The 21,170-nt window shown below is 41.4% G+C and overlaps 1 protein-coding gene across 1 annotated transcript in view; it reads left to right on the top strand.

The window, feature by feature from the left end:
• CATSPERB (catsper channel auxiliary subunit beta) overlaps positions 1–4,359 on the top strand; it is a 77,558-nt gene extending 73,199 nt beyond the window's left edge. The window contains exons 24-27 of the mRNA XM_019642297.1: positions 125–144; positions 777–920; positions 1,661–1,735; positions 4,156–4,359. Coding sequence (XP_019497842.1) covers positions 125–144; positions 777–920; positions 1,661–1,735; positions 4,156–4,359 — 443 coding nt within the window. The remainder of the gene's footprint in view (positions 1–124; positions 145–776; positions 921–1,660; positions 1,736–4,155) is intronic.
• The last annotated feature ends 16,811 nt before the right edge of the window (positions 4,360–21,170 follow it).

Genomic DNA, 21,170 nt, shown 5'->3' with positions numbered 1-21,170 from the left:
GATCAGTCATTAATGTTACCAAATATACAGATATTTGATATTCAGTGAGTCTTACTCTGCCCAACACATGCAATTTTGAAATGAAAAATCCAGTAAAGAAAACTACTAAAGGATTTGCCTTAACTAATATCCCCATTTTCTGTGGTATGCTGGAGCCTGTTGTTGCTAACTTTCGAGCACTGATTGTTAAATATTCAAGCATTTTGCCCACTGGTTGTTAAAATGTTGGTAGCTTGCAATTAGCCACAGTGAGAATATTTACAGCATGGGAATTGGCAAATGCTGCAATCAGAGGTGTTTTTTCCCTTTCGATCCCATGTTCCATTACACCACTGCAATTTCTAACCCCAACACTACACACCTGGTTTTAGAAAGAATTGTAGGAAAGGCAAGAGTCACTGATCACTTCTTGGGGGGAAAAGGTTTCAGTGATCCTATTGTGAAACCTTCCTGCCACCTTATTTGAAATCACTTACCAACCACTAAGGTGGTCCTCAAGTTATCTCGTTGCCAAAAACACAAAGTATGTGCAGGTCAGCACTGGTCATGAGCATGGAGCTGGAAGGAAAGGCAAGCCTGAATTAAGGTGCTCCGAGGTGCTTTCCTTCTGACAACACCTCTGAGCAGATGCAATGAGAGATGTGAGGCCTAATTTCCCCTAAATATATCTTCCACAAATTCAAGCAGAACTAAAAGTATGAGATACCTTAGTCATGTTACAGAGTGGAACCTTTCACAGTACCTTAATGTATGTAACATGTTGCATGCAAAATGAGAAAATAACACACCTGTGCTTAAAATATACTTATGTACTTTTAGAGCACGTTGTACCAGAAAATGTAAAAAAATTGAAAGATTACTTAGAACCCATTCTTCATGCTTCAGTGTATAATCCTTCGGGCCTCAACTTAACTATAAGGGTAAGTTGGCAGCATTTCTGCTTTTTCTGTTTTGAGTTTAGATCAAATGGACACGTCTAAACTAAGATTGGTTTTAGTTTTAAAGTATAGGTATCCATGAACGGTGGAAACAGCATCTTGAAAGTATATGGAGAGTGTTTATGTTTCTTCCATTTCCCTTGAGGTTATTATTTCCAAAGGTATCTGAAAATTGAAGTGAACGTTAACTTAACTATTTTTTGAGCTGATAGACATGGCGACTACGTTGCCTACTAAGGTGAAGCAGAAAGAGCGTTTCTAAAAGTGAGGGGGAAGTGGGCTCAGTATTCTCCAGCTGGATGTGCACCAACACATTTTCTGGTTCCTGCTGCCCCTAAGAACACATGAGGTGGATATTATCTAGGTAATTGTCGAGAAAGCCAATATAAGTTAGGGGACATATCAAAATCATGAATCTGAGGATTAGCGCAAAGTAGGCATCAAGGCCATGTTAGGTTTTATGTTGCTGTTTCTTCATTCTAAATATAAAGGGCAGTATCAGCTATCAAATCCTTCTGTTTCCAACTTTTGTCCTTCTCCCTCTATTTTTATTTTCAAAACTAAAGTATGTGTCCTCGGAAATGAAGTATATGTCCATGAGCCTTCAGGGGATTGGAATTTTTTAATGCGACATCTATAGGCGATCGGGAAAGTGGCCACATTTTTACGTGAGGGAACATACGTGTCGACACCGCTGATGACTGGGTGTGCTTTTTCCACAGGGCTCTGAGCTCTTTCACTTCAGAGTGTCCATTGTTCCAGGGGTCACCTTTTGTAACTTAGTTGAAGAATTTCAGGTACAGTGACTACACAGGTATCAAATGGGGTGATGGCTGGGGAGATAACATGACCACTGTCAGTCCAAGAGGCACTGAAGATTAAAAAATGGCAGAATTGGTGTGATGGACACGCCTTGGAGACAGGGGACCCTGGAGAATAGTGGTGACGTCAGTAATGATGCCATTAGAGCAAACGACAGGTGGCAGGGCCGACCGATGCTGGGGAAATTGTAATAAGTGACTGTATTTGTTGTTCCCTTTCCACTGCCCACATGTAGCTCAGGTTTCTGACTTTTGATGCCTTTCCTCTCACCCTGACCTTCCCACAGAGACATATATGTAACATTTTAGTTTCCAGTACTACCCTCCCTTTGGTTATTTGCATTATAATGGTAGAGTCTTAAATGCTCCCGAAGCTCTCACGATGCAAAAGAATTTGGAACCAAAACCAGTCGCCCCCAAATCACTTCATGCTGTACAGTGGCACTGTTTTGCTTATTCACATAATGATACCTGCTGCCTGTGAAGGGTGAGAGGGAATAAGGATTTGATTAAATTGATTGATGACTCATTCATTGTCAACTACTGGTACCATGTTATCAAAAACAAAATCAATCCCGCCCCTCTTTTCCTTTTTCTATCCTGGCCCTGCCCCAAGGCCAGCCCCAGTCACAGATCTGCACAACTACGATACTGGGCGGCCATGGCAGCCGTGCAGACACCTAAGACCATGAGAGATAATCCATCTCGCTAGATAGAGGAATCAGGAAAAGAGGCACCTGACATATGAAGAGCGTGAGAGGAAACCTCCATTATTTTTCTCTCTTTTCTCACCTCTTTGTCCCAAAGACAGCCTCAGTTTCAGGGGACAGCACAATAGTACAGGGAGCTAAAATTCTCCTGGGCTCTCAGCTTTCTTCTCAGGGGACGGGGGAAGAGGGCATCTGCAAGTATTGGGGGGAATACCCCTAAGAGAAGAGAACTGGCGGAGGAGATTCCTAATTCTGTATGTGAACTAGCACGACTACTGAGCAGCACATGAGCAGAACACACTTAACGAAGCATAGCGAACAAAACTATACTAGAAACACCACGCAAGCTCCAGAATAACCCGAGTGGCACAGGAACCAGGAAGACACACTAGCATCGCAAAGGCTTTGAACACTCAGCTGACACTGGAGCCACCACCCACAGAACATGAAGCCTAACTTGTGATCTCAACTCAACCGGTGTGATCAGCCGCTCAAACAAGACAAATCAACAGTTTCCAGAGAATTTTTAACAGAAACCAGGGTTTCACGCTATAATATCTTAAGTGTCCAGGATACAATCCAAAATTACTCAGTATACCAAGAACTAAGAAAATATAATCAATTCTGAAGAGAAAAGACAATGAGCAAATGACAACCCATAGAATTGTCAGGCAGATATTTTAAACCAGCTATTGTAGCCATGTGCCATTTTCAAGTGGATGGAAAGGGAGACATTGTCAGCAGAGAAATAGAAACTATATTAAAAAAGGACTAAATGGATAAGAATTGATAGCATGTAGGGACTGTTTCTAAGAAAACAGGTACCTCCTTGGGTCACTGGGAGGATGGCGGTACATTTAACTGGAGCTTTACCCTAAAGCAGTTAATCAGTCCTTTTTTCTTGTCCTTAGCATTTTCCCACACCACCCCACTGTCCTATTTTCATTCATCTCAGCTTCCTTCTACCTCAAAAGAGGATCTTGCTTTCTATTTCACAAAGAAAACGTAAGCCACTGGGCTTGAACCACCTTCCACATAATGGCACCCCACCTTGCCTGAGCTCTCGGAGAAGAACACACCTCTGGACCGCTCTGTCAATAATCTTAGCTCTCCTCTAGGAACTTGTTTTACTCATTATCCATTCAGGCGGAGGAACAATTTTGGACACACAGAGATTTCCCTATGTCCGCACTTATACAGAGGGTTTTCTAAAGAGAGGATAGTTTGCAGGAGCACATTGTTATTCCCTCCCCCGGAATGTCCCATCTTCTTCTCTTCTGTGAACCCACTTATTTTTCAAGACCCAGCTCGGGATGCATCTTCCATGCCTACCTGAGACCTGTAGGCGTTCCCTCGCTGTGTTCCCGCGGCTCTTGGCCCATTCCTCTGGCAACGGAAATGCAACATTTCCTGCCATCGAACTGTTCTATCTGCTTATCTCTGCCATGAAAGACATAGGCTAAAGGCATAGGATGATACATAGAATTTCTTTCTCCTATCTACTGTGTTACTTACCAAATTGTCAAGAGACTGTTTCCAAGCTGTGTGAATGCTGACTATCTGTATAAGTCTGGGCAGAATTTTGCTAAATGATGAATAGTGTCTGCACAACGTGGGAATCACGTAAAGTTCAATGTTTTGAATTGCTAGATATGGAAAGCTTAAAGACTGCTTTTTCTGTTGCAGATTTACGTGGATGAAGTGCCATTGCCGTTTCCAGGACACACACTTATTGCCATTGCAGCTGCCGTAGTGCTAGGGGGATTAATTTTTATAACATTTCTGCTTCAAATACGTAACATCCACCCATTGGATAAGTGCCGAAGATGGTTTAGAAGAAGCAAAGTGAACTTATCAAATGTCAGTTCCAGTCAGCTGGCTTATAGATGAAAATCTGATTAGTAGACATATGATTCTCATAATTTTCTTTTTATTTTGTGGTTTCATTAGACAATTTTTAGGATAATATATTTAAGTGTTCCTATAAAAACTAGATAAAATACTACAGAATTACCACTATAACTCAAATTGCTATTTATCAATACGTTTACCATTCCCTTCTCTTATTTTAAACATGCAGAATATTTCTTATATAGAAGGTTTTCCTTGAGGTTTTTTAGAAAAATAGAAAACGATGACCATGTCTGTGTGAACTGGGTTTTCTGTGTTTTTCAGCTTTTATTGACTGGAGCCCATTCTGTGGGACCAGAGCACCCGAGCCTTGCTCTTTTCAGTAGGAATATGAGTAGAACGTAGCCCTGCCAGGGTAAGACAGGTGGGGAAGGAGGCTAATCTGTGCATTCAGAGCCTCGTGGGATTTAAAGATGAAGCCATCTGGGTTTCTCAAGGCAACTTCAAAACTAGATGGTGGTCCCCAAAGAGAGGGAAATGTGATTCCCATCATGGAGGTGTCAGAAGAACATGGCAGCTGGGCGAGGTATTGGTTTATAAGCCTCCATGCAGCGCATAGAATTTCAAAAGATGTGCCCCTCTGTGTGCTGTCTCTGCACACCTGTTCCCAGGTGGTCAGGAGATGGCCAAGCCATTCAAAGATCAGACGTCAGTCTCCTGGACAAGGTCAGGAGGAGACGCACGCGGCTTTGACAGCATAGGAGAGGCCAGGCATCTGGTCCTGAAGAGCCCAGTTCTGAGAGCTGTAAAGCGAGGCCGTGCTGTATATCATGGAAGTTGTTTTGAGAGGGCTGGGGGCAAGGTGGATACAAGAACCAGACTCAGGAGCCAGGCATCTCAGGTTCGCCACCACTTCCTAGCTGTGTGTGACCTGGGCAAGTTACTTAACTTCTTTGTGCCTGAGTTTTTCCAGCTGTAAAATGGGGATAATAACACCTACATAATAGGGTTATTGTAAGGGCCAAAATGAATGAATACACGTCAAGTACTTAGAACGGTGCCCAGCTCTGTGACGACCATAGATATCAGCTGTTCTAGTTGTCGTTAGGTTGCAAGTAATAGAAAGCGATTCTAGTTATAATAAAAAGGGAAATTTATTGGAAGGATAGTACAGAAAGTCAGATAATCAAAGCAAAATCTGGGCAATGAGTTCTTGTCATGGGCAGGAATGAAACCTAGGAAACAAGAGTTTGTCAAGTCTTCAGAGCATAGCTTGGGCCAGGGGCCTACAGGTAACACATGGCACAGTGGTTAAAAGTGTAAGCGCCAGAATCTACTAAAACGGCCTGTGTTGTGGGTTTTTTTTAAATAAACTTTTTAATATTTTAAAATAGTTCAAATTTACAGAAAAGTTTTGAAGATAGTACAGGGGGTCCGTATATAAGCCACACTCAGCTGCCCCTGATATTAGCATCCTACAGCCTGATTTTTCTCGAGCTCCATCACTTAGTAGCTGTGTGGCCTTTGGAACGGTATATAACCTAAGGGGCTATCCCGTGGTCCACTACATGTCACCCTTTGGCCCATCAGCCTTTCAGCATGTAGACCCGTGCCGTGCACGCATCTGTCTTCCTGTACATGCCAAGATAATCCAGGTATTCTACATACAACCACAAATTCACTCACCTATTTCCCTCCCAAAAAAAGGTGACCCAAAGTCATGTGTAACTATGGGGTTCAGAGGTGATACCATAAAGCCACTGTTCTTGGAGCCTAAAAACCTGTAGGTGCTATTAATTTCTCTTAGTTTCTTCTCAAAGGGGGGGGGGGAATGGGGATAATTATTATATTTTATCAGAAAACAGGAAACGTGACTAGAGTTTGTGACCCTTTTTTCCGTAACTGATGCCAAGGGTGATGTCAGATTTCTCTCTCCGTCCCGCATTCCATGTGCTCCCTTGCCTTTGAACTGGCACCTCAGCTGATGAGGATCGCTTACCCAGAAACAGGACCGTCTTCATTTCTTCCTTTTCTTTTTTTTTTTAAGATTTTATTGGGGAATTAAGGGATGGGAACAGCACTAGGGAATCGGGGGAAGGGGAACAGACAAGTTGCTGTCCTTTTGTTCTTCAGTCTAGTTGTGGAGGATGTTGCTTCATGGCAGCTCACAAAAGCTCACGCCAGCTGCCGGCCAGCCCCACTGCAACCGATGCCGTTGCTGGCGACCCATGACAGCCCAGCTCCAGGTGGAGCTGTTGTTCACCATCTTAGCTGTAGAGGGAAGTGTCACTGGCCCTCATGTGGGATACGAACCGGGGCCCTGCTGCTCAGAGCTGGTGTCCCAAGCCAGCTCTTAACCAACGCGCCACTCGGCCAGCCTAGGGCCATCTTCATTTCTGAAGGATCTGAGCCTTTGGTAAACCTGCCCTTAGGTAATTGGTTATCTATGACCATGTACATTATTTCCCACTGATCTTTATCTTTGCATAAGGCCCAGAACCCACCAAATTGATCTTGGTCCTCATTGTACTATAGCATCTTTATTTTTCCACAATAAGATCCATTATCTTCTCTTTTGCCTGTTTTTTTTAATACACCAAAAATCAAAAATGGCTACAAGGCAGTCTTGTTTCCAGCTGAGTGGCATTATTATTGCGTTCAGTGGTAGAAGCATTTCTACACTGGTTAGATAGACCACTTGACCATCAGAGCCCAAAGTTGAGAGCACAAAAAACAAACCTTTTGGTAGTGGTTTATTAAGTGAAATCTTAAAAAGACCCATTCACTCTCTACCCCCTTGTTCCCCAAATTAATGTGTTCTAGCTGTAGGAAGCATCCCTATATATTGGGGATTGCTGACGTGAAACACATATTTCATCCAGGAGAGTTCACCAGTGTCCCATGGGCCACTGTGCATGAACTTTCAGTGGTCCTTCTTCTTGTATCTCCAGGTATGAAGACCACCTGTTTCTGGGTGATCGAGTCCACAATAATGTGACAAATCCTCAAGCCATCAATCTCTTGCCTCAGTTCTTTTTCTGAAGTGATTGAGGATTGGGTCAGAGACACATTGTGAGGAATTAAAATGTTCAGAGTCCCAAAGCACTAAAAAGATGATGGCATCTCGCCATGTGTAATTTTTTTAAGTCTTTTTTTTTAAAAAATATTTTATTGGGGAAATGAGGAAGGGGAACAGCCAAGTTGTTGCCCTTAGTCTTAGTTGTGAGGGCGCAGCTAGCTCAGCTCCAAGTCCAGTCACCATCTGGCCACCCGACGGTAGCCCGTGGCCGCTGAGCTCAAGGTGCCGTGTTCAATCTTAGTTGTGGGTGGGCATAGCCCACCATCCCCTGCGGGAGTCGAACTGGCAACCCTGTTGTTAGGAGCATGTGCTTTCACCAGCTGAGCCATCCTGCCACCTGTTGGCAGCTCAGTGGCAGCTCAGCTTGGGTGCAGCTCATTGGCCCATGTGGGAATCGAACCGATAACCCTGTTGCTCAGAGCTCACGCTCTTAACCAACTAAGCCACTCGGCCAGCCCCTCACCATGTGTAATTTAAATTAAAAATTTGATCTGGTCTTTGTCAATTTCCACTATGTATACTGTGGCCAAGGCCAAAAAGTGAGAAGATGGTGGTGTAGCCTGTCAACCTCACCTTCAGATACTTGCAGAATAGATCTGAGATTCGGGTGTGGTTTTATTAGATGGTACAGAAGAGTTTCATTCTAAAACAAAGTCAAGAAAACTGGGTCGGGTCCTGTTAAAAGGAGATAATATTACTCTGCTCCAAACTGTCTCCCATTAGAAACGATTAATGAAGTGAGAAATTGTGGTGAAGGCAATACAGTTTGGGTTTTTTTGGCATCCTTTGTTGGGAGCGTAGTCCTACAACATTTATTCACATTGTTTTGATTCCCCTTATGTTATTGCTGTAAATGCTGTGGTATTGGTTTTGTTTTCAAAAATTTGATATAACACAAAACTTAAATGTACGTGGAAATTAGAATAGCTTATTTGTAGAGCTCCTGATTGGAAAATTCTGAATAAATTTGCTAGGGAAAAGCCTGTGCCTAAAATTGAGTGATACGAGTATGCCACGGGCTTCATTGCTTGTCTGTACCGAGATGGCAGTGCCCATTCTGCAGTCATCATAGTGACCTCCCTGGACGTGGCCATCTGAAGCACCTCTTATTTCTAGCGACATCGGGGATCCGATTCTGACCACAGCACTCCCACCCTGACCCGGTCCTACCACACAGTGTGGCACTGAAGAGCTTGGGCTCCCAGAGTAGGGACATCTGGGATGGAATGCCGCCTTTGCCACATTCTAGCTGTGTCATCTTGGGAAAGTTATTTAAACTTCCCCGTGTCTCGGTTTCTTTGTCCATCTAATGATAACTATGTTACTTGTCTCATTGGATTGCTTGGGAATTGAAGGAGTTAATACACGTAAAGTGCTTAGCACAGAGCCCAGCACCTAGAAAGTGCTGTAGATGAGTTAGCTGTGTACAGGGGAGGCCAGGGAGCGTGCTGTAAAAGGTTCAGAGGCTGCCTTTATCAATCTGCTCCTAGTGACGAGAAGGGGGAGAGAGACTTCTATGTGTTATCAGCCTTTGAATTCTTCTCCCTTCATTGGGTCAGCTGCTTCCTGGCCTTCCAGTGTCACTTAGCATCATGCAGATATCGGGCAGGGTTTGCACGAGTCATTCCAATCCCTTAGAACCCAGCTAGCAGGCTTAGCTCGCATATTGAATACAGTATCAGTATGACAACGAATTAAGATTTGAGAACATGTTGTGTCCTTCCATCTTTGGTCACACATCTCAAAACTTCCGGCCCATAAAAATTTCCCCCGAGTTTTGACAATAAAATGAACACATTTCTACAATTTGAAATTCTGTGGTGTAACTGTTTTCTGTTCTGATTATGCTTAACACCCTCCCATTTACTTGGAGTCAGAATCCACCATTTGGCAGAGAGTGAGACCGACTAGAGGTATATTAGTTAAGATTTAGCCTGAATGGGAGGCACTGCAGGAAATGGCAAAGGTTGCACTGAAGGAAGAATTGAGATGACACTTGGTTGATGAACATTTAGTCAGTTTTTTCAGCAGCAGCAGCAGCCCTCAAATCTCAGCTCTCAGTGGCTTATGACAATAAACCTGTGTTTCTTGCTTACTGGCCTGTGGATTGGCTGTGGTGGTTCTGCTCCAGGCAGATCTGCTCCACGTGTCTGCCCTCTGGAACATAGGCTGAAGGGCAGGAGTCACCCTGGCAGCTCTTCTCATGGCACAGGACCAGACACGAGAGACGCAGCCAAACCATCTGAACTCTCTACAGCAAGGGATGCACATCGGATCTGCTCATTTTCCATTAGCCAGATCAAGTCACATGACCAAGCCCAGCAGGGCCAGGAATGCGCACTGCTCTCAATGTAAATGTCACATTTTAGGATCCTACTCTTACCTGGTTGCTTTGTTATCTACTGCTCCACAATTTAGTGACTTAAGACAACTATGGTTTTTTTTTGCTCAAGATGGTGTAGTCTGGGCTGAGCTTAGCTGGGTGGTTCTATTGGTCTTGTCAGTGGTCACTCATGCACAGCCTTCAGCTGGCAGGTTGGCTGGCGGCAGGGCTCAGCCAGGCACCTGATGCCTGAGATTTCTCTCTCCATGTAGTCTCAGGGCCTCTCCTTTTCAAGAACTCTCTCCACATGGACTATGTGGGTTCTCCACCAGGGCAGCCAGATCTCTTATATGGCAGCTTCAGGCTCCTAAAATGCAAAAGAGGGCAGCTGCCACACCCAGCCCAGTACTGGCACAACGTCATCTACATTCTGTTGGCCAAAGCAAGTCACCAAGCCTGGCCCAGATTCAAGAGACGAGGTCTATGCACAATCATGAATATTGACAGGTGAGGTTCATTGAAGGCCACCAACATAACAGAATACCAGAAACCACCCTCCTCCCCAAGTGCAGGCTCCCTTGTATGCGGGCTGGAACATCCAAGATGACTTCCTAACTCCCATGTCTGGCTCCTCACCTGGGTTGGCTAAGACAGCTGGGGGCCGGCAGGCGTCTGTCTCCCCGTGTGGCCTCTCCATGGAACTAGCTTAGGCTTACTCACAGACCTGTGCTATCGTGGTAGTTGGACTTTTTACATGGCAGTTGGCTTCCCCCGGAACACAAAAATGGAAACGGCCAGATTTTAATATTTGGACTTTGAAGTCTCAAAATGTCATCTCTCTTCATTCTGTTGATCAAGATGGTCCCAAGGCCAACCCAGATTCAGAGGGAGGAGAAGGGGACCCCACCTCCTTTGAGTAGCAAGGTGACATTTCAAAAGATCCTATGGGTTAGGAGGAACTTTTGCAGTCATCTTTGGAAAGTAATTTGGTAATATATTTCAAAAGCTTTGGATATATTCATACTGTTTGTTCCAAGTGGCTCCACCTCAATAAATGTATCCTAATGAAACAACCTTAACTAAACAAAAAAATCAGGGAGAAGAAGGGCTGATATTCAAAAATTTAAACAACCACTATGGCATAGGATCGACTAATCAGCATGAACACCTATCTAACCATTTTTTATACCAATGCATATGAGCCAAATGTCAGCCTGTATATGAGGGTGTTCCCCAAAGGAGTGTTTATAATAGCAATCAATTAGAAACCAAATGTACAGCAATAGGAAATTGGTTAAATTAGTTTGGATACATCCATATGGTAGAATACAATGAGATCAGGTTTTGGGGGCGTTTTTTGTTTGTTTGTTTTTAAGCTGAGCCATCCTGCCACCTGTTGGCAGCTCAGCAGCTGCTCAGCTCCGGCTTGGAATCAAACCACTGTTGCTCAGAGCTCGAACTCTTGAGCAAGCTCTTAACCAACTGAGCCACTCGGCCGGCCCAGGAGATCAGGTTTTTTAAGGAAAAAAAAAATGACATAATAAACTTGTCTTAATGCAAAGTTAAGGAATAAAATAGTGATAAAATACGATATACTGTATAATCCAAATATACAATACAATCCAACTTTTATTTAAAACATACAAACTAAGAAAATAGACTGCAACATTACCAGCAATTACATGCTAGGTAAGAGAATAACAGCTGTTTTCAATTTTTTATGTTTTGTAAATTTTTACAATGAACTTGTTTAATTTTATAAAAGACAAATGTATTTAAAAATATTATGACAGGAGATATTTTTCGTGTTTTGTTTTTTCTCTAGAGAATCACACTTTATTTGGAGACACAGATGACGAAAGAAATTGTGGTGATTCCTGATTACAGTGTTTTCTTATTACTAAAATTAGGGATAAGCAGAAAGCTCTGGAACTTGCGACAATGCTTAAAAATGTGCCAACTGCAGAGATCTTTCCACCAAAGACTTGATTCTTAAACAACTTTAGATGTAAAAACGGCAATGAATAGCTGGTTTATTCCAGCAAATGTCAGCATTGGATTCAAAAGACTCTTCTACATGATGGAGTGGTCTTAAATATATTGATCTGGGGTCATTTCAAGATTTTAAGGCCATCCCAGCTGGTAAAGGTGAGCATGATACCTGTCCCCTATCTTTCACACCTATCCCAACTTTATCCAAAAATTATATTTACTATGTTTACTAGATGCACAATGAAATTCAATTGATCTTAGATTAGTTCTCGCAGTTATAATTCCTTCTGAAAGGACATTTTTTCTTATTCTCTTGAATTTTCAACATTTTTTTCATATAAAAGTGCTAGTATTAGTTTCATACATAGGTGACTTTTTAAAAACAGCTTTATTGAGGGCCAGCCAAGTGGCTCAGTTGGTTAAGAGCTCGCTCAAGAGTGTAAGCTCTGAGTAACAGCGGTTCAATTCCCGGCCCAAGCTGAGTTGCCACTGAGCTGCCAACAGGTGGCAGGATGGCTCAGCTAAAAAACAACAACAACAACAAAAAAACCAACCCAGCTTTATTGAAATATAATTTATATGCCATAAAATTGACCTGTTTAAAGCATATAGTTCAATTATTTTTAACATATTTAAAGAGGTAGGCAACCATCACCATGATCTAATTTTAGAATACATCATCACCTCAAAGGGAAACCTCATGCCTGTTGGCAGTCACTCCCCATTCTGGACTTGCAGCCCTAAGCAACCACCAATCTACTTTCTGTCTCTGTAGAGTTGCTATTTCTGGACATTTCATATAAGTTGAGTCACACAGGATATAACCTTTTGAGACCTGCTTCTTTCACAAGCATATTTTTAAGTTCATCCATGTTGTATCACGAATCAGCACATTGTTTCTTTTTATAGTATTCTATCGCATGGATACACCGAATTTTGTTGATCCACTCATCAATGGATGGACATTTGGGTTGTTTCGATCTTTAGGCTATTATGAGTAATGCCGCTATAAACATTCACACCCAATTCTTTTCATGGTTATATGCTTTCATTTCTTTTGCGTAGGATATCTAGGAGTGAGATTGCTGAGTCACATAGTCGTAACTCTAGGTTTGACATTTTGAGGATCTGCTGATTTGTCTTTCAAAATGGTTGCACTGTTTTGCACTCTCACCAGCAATGCAGAGGTTTCCAGTTAGTTACCTCACATCCTTGCCAACACTTTATATTGTCAGTCTCTTTTATTATAGACCTCCCAGTGGGTGTGAACTGCTATCTCAGTGTAATTTGCATTTGCATATGCCTAATGACTATGAGGTTGAGAATCTTTTCATGTGCTTTTTGGCCACTTAGATAATCTTCTTTGGGAAAATGTCTATTTGTTTAAAAACTATTCTTTCATGTAGTTGACTTTTTAGTAGTAAAGTTTGTTATATATGTCTCTATTATTCACGTAGTTGACTTTTTAGTAGTAAAGTTTGTTATATATGTCTCTATTATTAAACAATGTAAACTTGTGGAAAACTTAAAAAGTACAGAAGGGAATATAGAAGCAAAAAAAAAATCCATATCGCTACTACTTAAAGACAACTACTTTTAACTGTTAAAATACGCAGTATGTGCATATATATGTATATATATTTAACTTGATTGGTATGGTATTATGCTACACATTTTATTCTGTTTCTTCTTTTATCACTCAATATTTGGCTTTGTGTACATCAAGCTTGTTGCTTTTAACGAGTGCATAATAATTCATATTATAAACATATATTTACCACATTTATTTCCCTAATGGCAAAACCTAGATTGCCTCCAATTTCCCCAACCATAAACACCACCACCACAAGCATCCTGGTACATGTCACCTTCAGAGCAAGGGTAGAAGTTCCCCTGATATATACACCTAGAAGTGGAGTTGCTGGGTCAAAGAGATTTGACATTTATTTCGTTAAGTGTCTCCAAATGATTGTTCTAGAGCAGTGGTTCTCAACCTGTGGGTTGCGACCCCTTTCACAAGGGTCGCCTAAGACCATTGGAAAACACGTATTTTCGATGGTCTTAGGAAATGAGACACCACTTCTCTATCCATCTCCATGCTTCAAGACAAAATTTCATTTATTTGTAATTAGAAATAAATATTTCACAATATATAATTACATATTGTTTTTGTGATTAATCACTATGCTTTAATTATGTTCAATTTGTAACAATGAAAATACATCCTGCATATCAGATATTTACATTACGATTCATAACAGTAGCACAATTACAGTTATAGAGTAGCAAGGAAAATAATTTCATGGTTGGGGGGTCACCACAACATGAGGAACTGTATTAAAGGGTCGTGGCATTAGGAAGGTTGAGACCCACTGTTCTAGAGTGTCCTTACCAGTTTCTACTGTCATCAAAACTGCAAGTTCCCATGTACCTTATCTTCTCCAACACTTAGTAGTGTACATCTTTTTTTTATTTTTGTCGTTCTGGTCAGGGTAACATGGTGTCTATAGTTTTAAAATGTATCTCCCTGATTACTGGTAAGTTAGAGCCCTCTTCCTATACTTGTTAGCTTTGCTCTCTATTCATTGTTCCCTGCCCAATTTTCTGTTGAGTATCATTATTTCTTAGTGATTTGCTTGAGCCTCTTAAATATTGAATGGTTTTCACTGTTTTGATCATAATCGACCATAAGAAGTATATTTTACATCACAACCAAAACATATACTTTATATAATACATTAATATGTAAAAATTAAACTCGGGCTGCCCAAGTGGCATGTTGTTTAAGAGTTGGCTTGGGACACCAGCTCTGAGCAGCAGAGTCCCAGTTTGGATCCCACATGAGGACCAGTGATGCTGCGCTCTCTACAGCTAAGATGGTGAACAACAGCTTGACCTGGAGCTGGGCTGCCGTGAGTCGCCAGCGACTGGTAGGCTGCAGCCCCTGCTGCAGTGGGCTGCCGTAAGCTACCTTGAGTGGCTGGCAGCCAGCACGAGCTGCCAAGAGCTGCAGTGACTGGTCGTCCAGAAGCCGGCGACTGATCTGCCTCAGCCGGGAAGACAGCAATGATAATACCAACATGGGCCAGTGAAGCAACGTCCTCCACAACTAGACTGAAGAACAAAGGGCAGCAACTTGTCTGTTCCCCTTCCCCAATTCCCCAACGCTGTTCCCATCCCCCAAATCCCCAATAAAATCTTTTAAAAATTAAAATAAATAAATAAAAATTAAACTTAAACATATTATTAATTATAGTATGTAGTGATTATATCAGTAATATTTAGTTATATATTAAATGTATATTACATCTACATAATTAAATATATAATTAATTATATGTTTACATGTATTTATATATTATATATGCATATTTAAATATGTATATATTTCTAACCAATATACACTGTATGTATGTATGTATATATATATATATTTTTTAAAGATTTTTATTGGGGAATTGGGGGGATAGGAACAGCACTGGGGAGTTGGGGGAAGGGGAACAGACAAGTTGCTGTCTTTTTGTTCTTCAGTCTAGTTGTGGAGGATGTTGTTTCACTGGCCCAAGTTGGCACCATCATTGCGCTCTTCCCAGGTGAGGCAGATCAGTCGCCAGCTTCTGGACGGTGGCTCACTGCGGCTGCTGGCCACTCACAGTGGCTGCTGGCTACACACGGTAGCCCACGGCAACCCACTGCCACAGGGGCTGCAGCCTACGCTGTCACCAGCGACTCACAGCAGCCCAACTCCAGGTTGAGCTGTTGTTCAGCATCTTAGCTGTGGAGGGCAGTGTCACTGGCCCTCATATGTGGGATCATATGAACCGGGGCCCTCTGGTGTCCCAAGCCAGTTCTTAACCATTGCACCACTCGGCCGGCCCTGTATGTATAATTTTTTATTTCAATTTATATTATATTGGGTTGTCGGAAAAGTCATGACGCATTTTTGTAATGAAAAACACAGAAAAATACATCATGATTTTTCTGACAACCCAATATAAACAAAAAGTTGATGAGTATATTCCCCGAGTACTTGTTATACACTATTCCATTCTACTTTATATTTTTAAATGTTAATTGCAATCCAATAAATTGAATTTATGACTCAACAATGGTCTACAAATCATAGTCTAAAATCAATTGTCTTTGATGTAATCCCTGATCAGTTGTAGATCTGCAGGAAGCTCTCAGTCTGTCATGTCTCTGTTAATTTTGCCAACAGATACATTGTTTATCAGAAATCTTTAATTCTGACATACTGAAATTCATCCATTATTTGCGTCTTGGTTAGGCAATTTCCCTCCACTTCTAGTTCACGTAGATATTTTCCAACATTTTCTTCAATTCAATTAGAAACTTTACCTTTTGAGTTTAGGACTTCAGGTTGAGACCCACCATTTTAATTTAATATAAGGTGGGGATTCAACTTTATTTTCTTTACTTTTCTCCATGGAGTGAAACAATTAGCCCAGTACCATAAAATTTTTTTGGTTTGTCCTCCTTTGTGGTAGCTTATTTATCATATATCAAATTCCCACAAAACATGGATTTATTTCTGCTTCTTGGTCCATTGGTTGGTTTTGCACAAGTAGTCTATTGTTTAGTCACTTTCTCATGTGATTTATATCAAAGATAAAAATCACACAAGTAAGGAGATTGATTTTTTTTTTCTTCAGGCAATCAGGAGAACATCCAAGATCCAAATATCAGAGAGTCTCAGGAGGGCAGTTTTGCCTTAGATTTTTCTAGGGAGGAATAAACAATTGCAGATGGGGTGATTTATAGTTGGGGTTGTTTTTCAAGCAGGAAAAGTCTCAGTCAGTTATGTGAACAGGAAATGTTTTTTCTCTGTGATTAGCTAGTTTCAGGGGACAAAAGTTTTAATCTGAGCAAATCAATCATGAGACAAAAAATGGGAAGTTGAAGTGTCAGTGTCTGGCCTTGTCATTGCCCCTTCTTTCAAGACAAACATCATCTGTCTTAGAACAATCTTAGCGATTAGGGTAATTTCTGTGGGGCTTTTGGTCAAGGCTCAGTGGAATTGTCCACAGAGTCAGCAGTTTCTTATTGGCATTCTCCTGGAAGCAATAGCTGAGCCATCTGTTAAGCTCTGATGGTGGTCTGCAGAAGCTGAGAACGGATTCTGGAGACAAGGCGTTTAATTAGGAGGATACTTATAAGAGAAAGCAGAAACATGATTATTACAAGATGTATTAAGGAGTAAAAGCAAGGTTCCAGGCCAGTGGGGACCCGTCTAGTAGATTTCAGGAAACTGGTGTGGAGAGGTCCTTCCATGATGGGGTCAGGACTGTGGTGGCAATGCAGTGACTTTCTCAGTTAGCATCGCAAATGTCCTTGATGATGATGTAGAGGTCAGAGAGGTTTAGGGAAACAAATATGCAAAAATTGAGGGCCCTGAATGTTTGTAGGTGAATGAGGAATAGAGAAGGACATGGTAAGGAGGGCAAAAATAAAAAGGAAAAGGGAAAGCATGGCTCAAGGAAGTCCTGAAACTAATGAACAATAGGAAAATAAAATAATGATGAGAAGGACATTTTAAAGGAGGGATATGGAGGGGACGAGATAGGAGAATCCTAGGGAATTATGCTCCAGCGTGATGGGTAGAAGCTGACTCTCTTGTGATGTCACCTGCTTGGTCCAAAATCTGTGAGGAAACAGTCTGTCTCATGTCATAATCTGCTTCTGGGAGCTCTCAAAAGAGCCTCAGTTTAAAGTCTCCTGTTGGGGTGAATTTCCCCAAATTCAAAATAAGACTTGTATTTTTAAAATTGTGAAACACAAACACAGGTTGTATGTTCTATACTTTTGCAACAGTTTAAGCGGTTAGGAAGACAGTATAAGGTTCTTGTCTCCTGGGTTCAAGATTGGTGTTTTGGTGGTATATTGTCTAGAAGACTAGGTCTTCAACCTGAAGATAAGGGCTGAGTGGGATGTCTATGGGAGGGGCAGATTTGAACTATTGGTAATAAGTATGCGAGTACTGAATAAGTCCTTGGCAGTGTCTACAAATATCAGATTGGATCAGATTTGAATCTCCTATGGCCCAGCAAGAGAAAGGCACCCTCATTGGCCTGACAGCAATTATTTCATAAAGGGATAATCAACGTTCAGAGGACAGAGAGGATCGAAGTCTCATCAGGGTCAATGGCAAGACTTTGGGGTCACAGCAGGCTGAGTTCCTCAGAGCCTGGCTAGTTTGGATGTACGGGCACTGCTGGCCCATTCTATCTTTTGAGAATTGAGGACGGAGATGACAGCACAGTTTTTTGAGAGTTGAAGTACTCACTGAGTATCTGGAATAAGCTTAGCAAGGAAGTGAGCGCCTCCATCACTAGCGAGGAACAAAGGGATTGCTCTCCCAAGTGGGAACAATTCCTGCTAGCAGCCTCTTAGCGAGAGTAGTGGCAATGGTCTATTTGCAGAGAAGAGCTTCCAACCATTCTCTTTAGAATGGAGACTATGGTTAGAGCATATCTGTACCCATGAGACTTTGGGAATTTAATCAAATCCATTTGCCAGAGGAGGAAGGGACCTGACAGAGCTGGCTGTCATCCTCGCTCTTCCTTTACGTTTTTACCAGGATGCTGTTTCTGGCAGATGAGACATATTGAGGTCACCTGTTCAATATTATGGCTGAAGAATTCCCGCCAATATTTGTGGAGGACACCTTTAAGATTTCCTCCGTCGTAATCTTACGCAGGCCGTGGATCATTTTGGCAACTGCTCACTATCAATAAGAGGGAAGTGCCTGAGCCACAAGGGTCTAAAGTGAGGATAAAATACCAAAAATGCCAGAGCTGGCCAAATGGCTCAGTTGGTTAAGAGCTTGCTCAAGAGTGCAAACTCTGAGCAACAGCAGTTCGATTCCTGGCCCAAACTGAGTTGCCGCTAGCTGCCGATAGGTGGCAGGATGGCTCAGCTAAAAAAACAAAAAACAAAAAATGCCTATGTCTTGTGTTCTTGAGTAAGGATGCCCAAAACATGTCCTTCCCTTTCGTGTTTATAAAGGGAATAAAATAATGGGTTTTCACTTAAGAGTCCTAGAGAAATAAGGCAGGGCCTCAGTAAACCCGTGAGGCATGACAGACAGTCCAAGCATATTGTTGATTTTCACATGTGAGTGCAAAAAGATATTGCGAGTTGGGGTGAAGAAGTATATTGATAAAAGCAGAATATAAGTCAATGACTATGAAGTAAGTGGTGTGTGGGATACCACCAGGAGGGCATGGGGCCATGAACTAGAGGAAACCTGGTTTGACTATTCTGTGTCTTTTCCATAAGCTTTGCACTGGCCAGTATCCCTTGGCAGTAAACTTCTTTACTGGGAGTATGGGATATTACAGGGACTGGATGTGGGGACTAAGAGTCCTGAAATTATGGATTAAAAGCTTTGGAGGGCTTCTGCTTTTAAAGGATATTGCAGCAATCTTAGAAGTGACACGGGAGGGTTTATTTCTACTTTGAGAGATCCAGCCTCTCGGATTTGGTCTGTTAAGTGGGGTGAGCAAGTCCAAAGGGAGTCAGGTATGCTAGCTAACGTAGCTGGAACTTGTCTTAGCCTATTCAGGCGGCTATAACAGAATGCCATAGATGGGTGGCTTATTTTTCACAGTTCTGGAGGCTGAGAAGGTCAAGATCAAGGTGATGGTATATTTGGTATCTAGTGGGAGGCTGCTTGCTGGTTCATAGAGGGCCATCTTTCAGCTGTGTCCTCACATGGTGGAAGGGATGAGGGGGTTCTCTGGGCTCTCTTTGATAAGGGCACAAATCCCATTCATGGGGGCAGAGCTCTGGTGATCTAATCACCTCCCAAGGGCCCCACTCCCAAATCACATCAGGGGTTAATTTTCAACATATGAATTTTGAGGGGATGGAAACATTCAGTCTACAGCAGTCCTTAAATTAAGGGGGCCAAAGGAGTTTGGGTACAAATAAGTTAGATGGTCAATGAAACTCATTAAAGGGTAAAGGTACCAGGCACAGAGCCAGGGCCCTTGAGAGTGAGGCCCTCTGGAGAGCAAAGAATACTGAAATTCCAATTGGAGAATAAATATCTTCCCAGAAGGTTTACTGGGTAGTGGAGCTAAGCATAAAGCTAATGGGTGTTTTCCTTATCTTGATTGTGGCGATGCTTTACTGGTGTACACATTTGTCAAAACTTAGCAAATTATACACTTTGTATATGTGCATTTTATTACCTTTCAATTATACCGCAATAAAGCTGGTAAAAATAATGAAAATGTGAAAGAAGACATAATCACAAATACTCCCAAGATTTCTTTATTTTTTATTTAAGTAAGAGGCTTCACGTTCAACTCAATGGAAAAAGCAAATTTTAAAGCTGGAGGGAACGCATACTTTCCTAACAAATTCTAAATGACCAGAATAGACCCTTTGCATAGAATGGTCTATGCATTAAGAAAGAAATAGAACCTTTGGATAAACCAATTACCATAAAAGAGAATGGAAAGAATATTAAACAACTACCACTGATATAAGAGGGGTTAACAGCTGAGATTTACTTAAGCTGTAAGGAATAGATCATTCCAATGTTATTTAAACATTTGCACACCATAGAAAAAAGTAGAAACTGCCCAGTTCCTTTTATAAAGCTGACATAACTTTAATAATAAAAATGAGCAAATTCACTTTTGAAAATAATTGCAAAAATTCCAAATAAAATATTAGTAAATACAACCAATCAGTGTAACAAATGAATAACATAACATGATCCAATAGTACATTCCAGAAATGCAAGGATAATTCAGTATCAGGAAGCAATTTCATTACAATTGCATCACCAAGTTAGAATGGAAAAATGATGGTGGTGGAAGGAGAACTGACTCTGGGCGGTGAGCATACAATGCGATGTATAGATGATGTATTATAGGAATGTACATTTGACACCTATGTAATTTGACTACCCATTGTCACCCCAATAAATTTAATTTTAAAAAGTGAAAAATTAAATAATCATATTTAATCCTTAAAAAGTATCTGATAAAATTCGGCAGTTCTTCTTTAAAAAATAGTAATAGTTATGGAAAAATCAATAGCAAATTATTTCTTTAAATGGCAAAACACTGAAGCCACATCAATGCAAATCAGGAACATGAACAAACATTTGTGGAACAAAAGTACTAAAGTCCCCTATCCTGGCAGCCCTTCTAGAAGGTAAGCATCATGCATCCAAGGACACTGCAATTTTCAGTGTTTACAATTAATCCAGAATTTTCTAATAAAATGTGTGTATTAAAATAATAGAGCTTCCAATTTATGGACTCTAAAATTTTGCCACTGAGTATAATGTTAACTCTTTTTTAGTATAATTATGTTTTCATTATCTTACCAGGTAAAGGCTAATAGTTGCTCTTAGTTTCACAGCAGCTGCTCTTGTGTTATATGTACCATTTATTCACGTGTCAGTTGGAAATCCAA

Source organism: Hipposideros armiger, unplaced genomic scaffold (assembly GCF_001890085.2).
Source record: "Hipposideros armiger isolate ML-2016 unplaced genomic scaffold, ASM189008v1 scaffold_67, whole genome shotgun sequence".
Classification (NCBI taxonomy): domain Eukaryota; kingdom Metazoa; phylum Chordata; class Mammalia; order Chiroptera; family Hipposideridae; genus Hipposideros; species Hipposideros armiger.
Note: the sequence above shows the minus strand (reverse complement) of the source record. Positions and strands in the feature narration are given on the sequence as shown.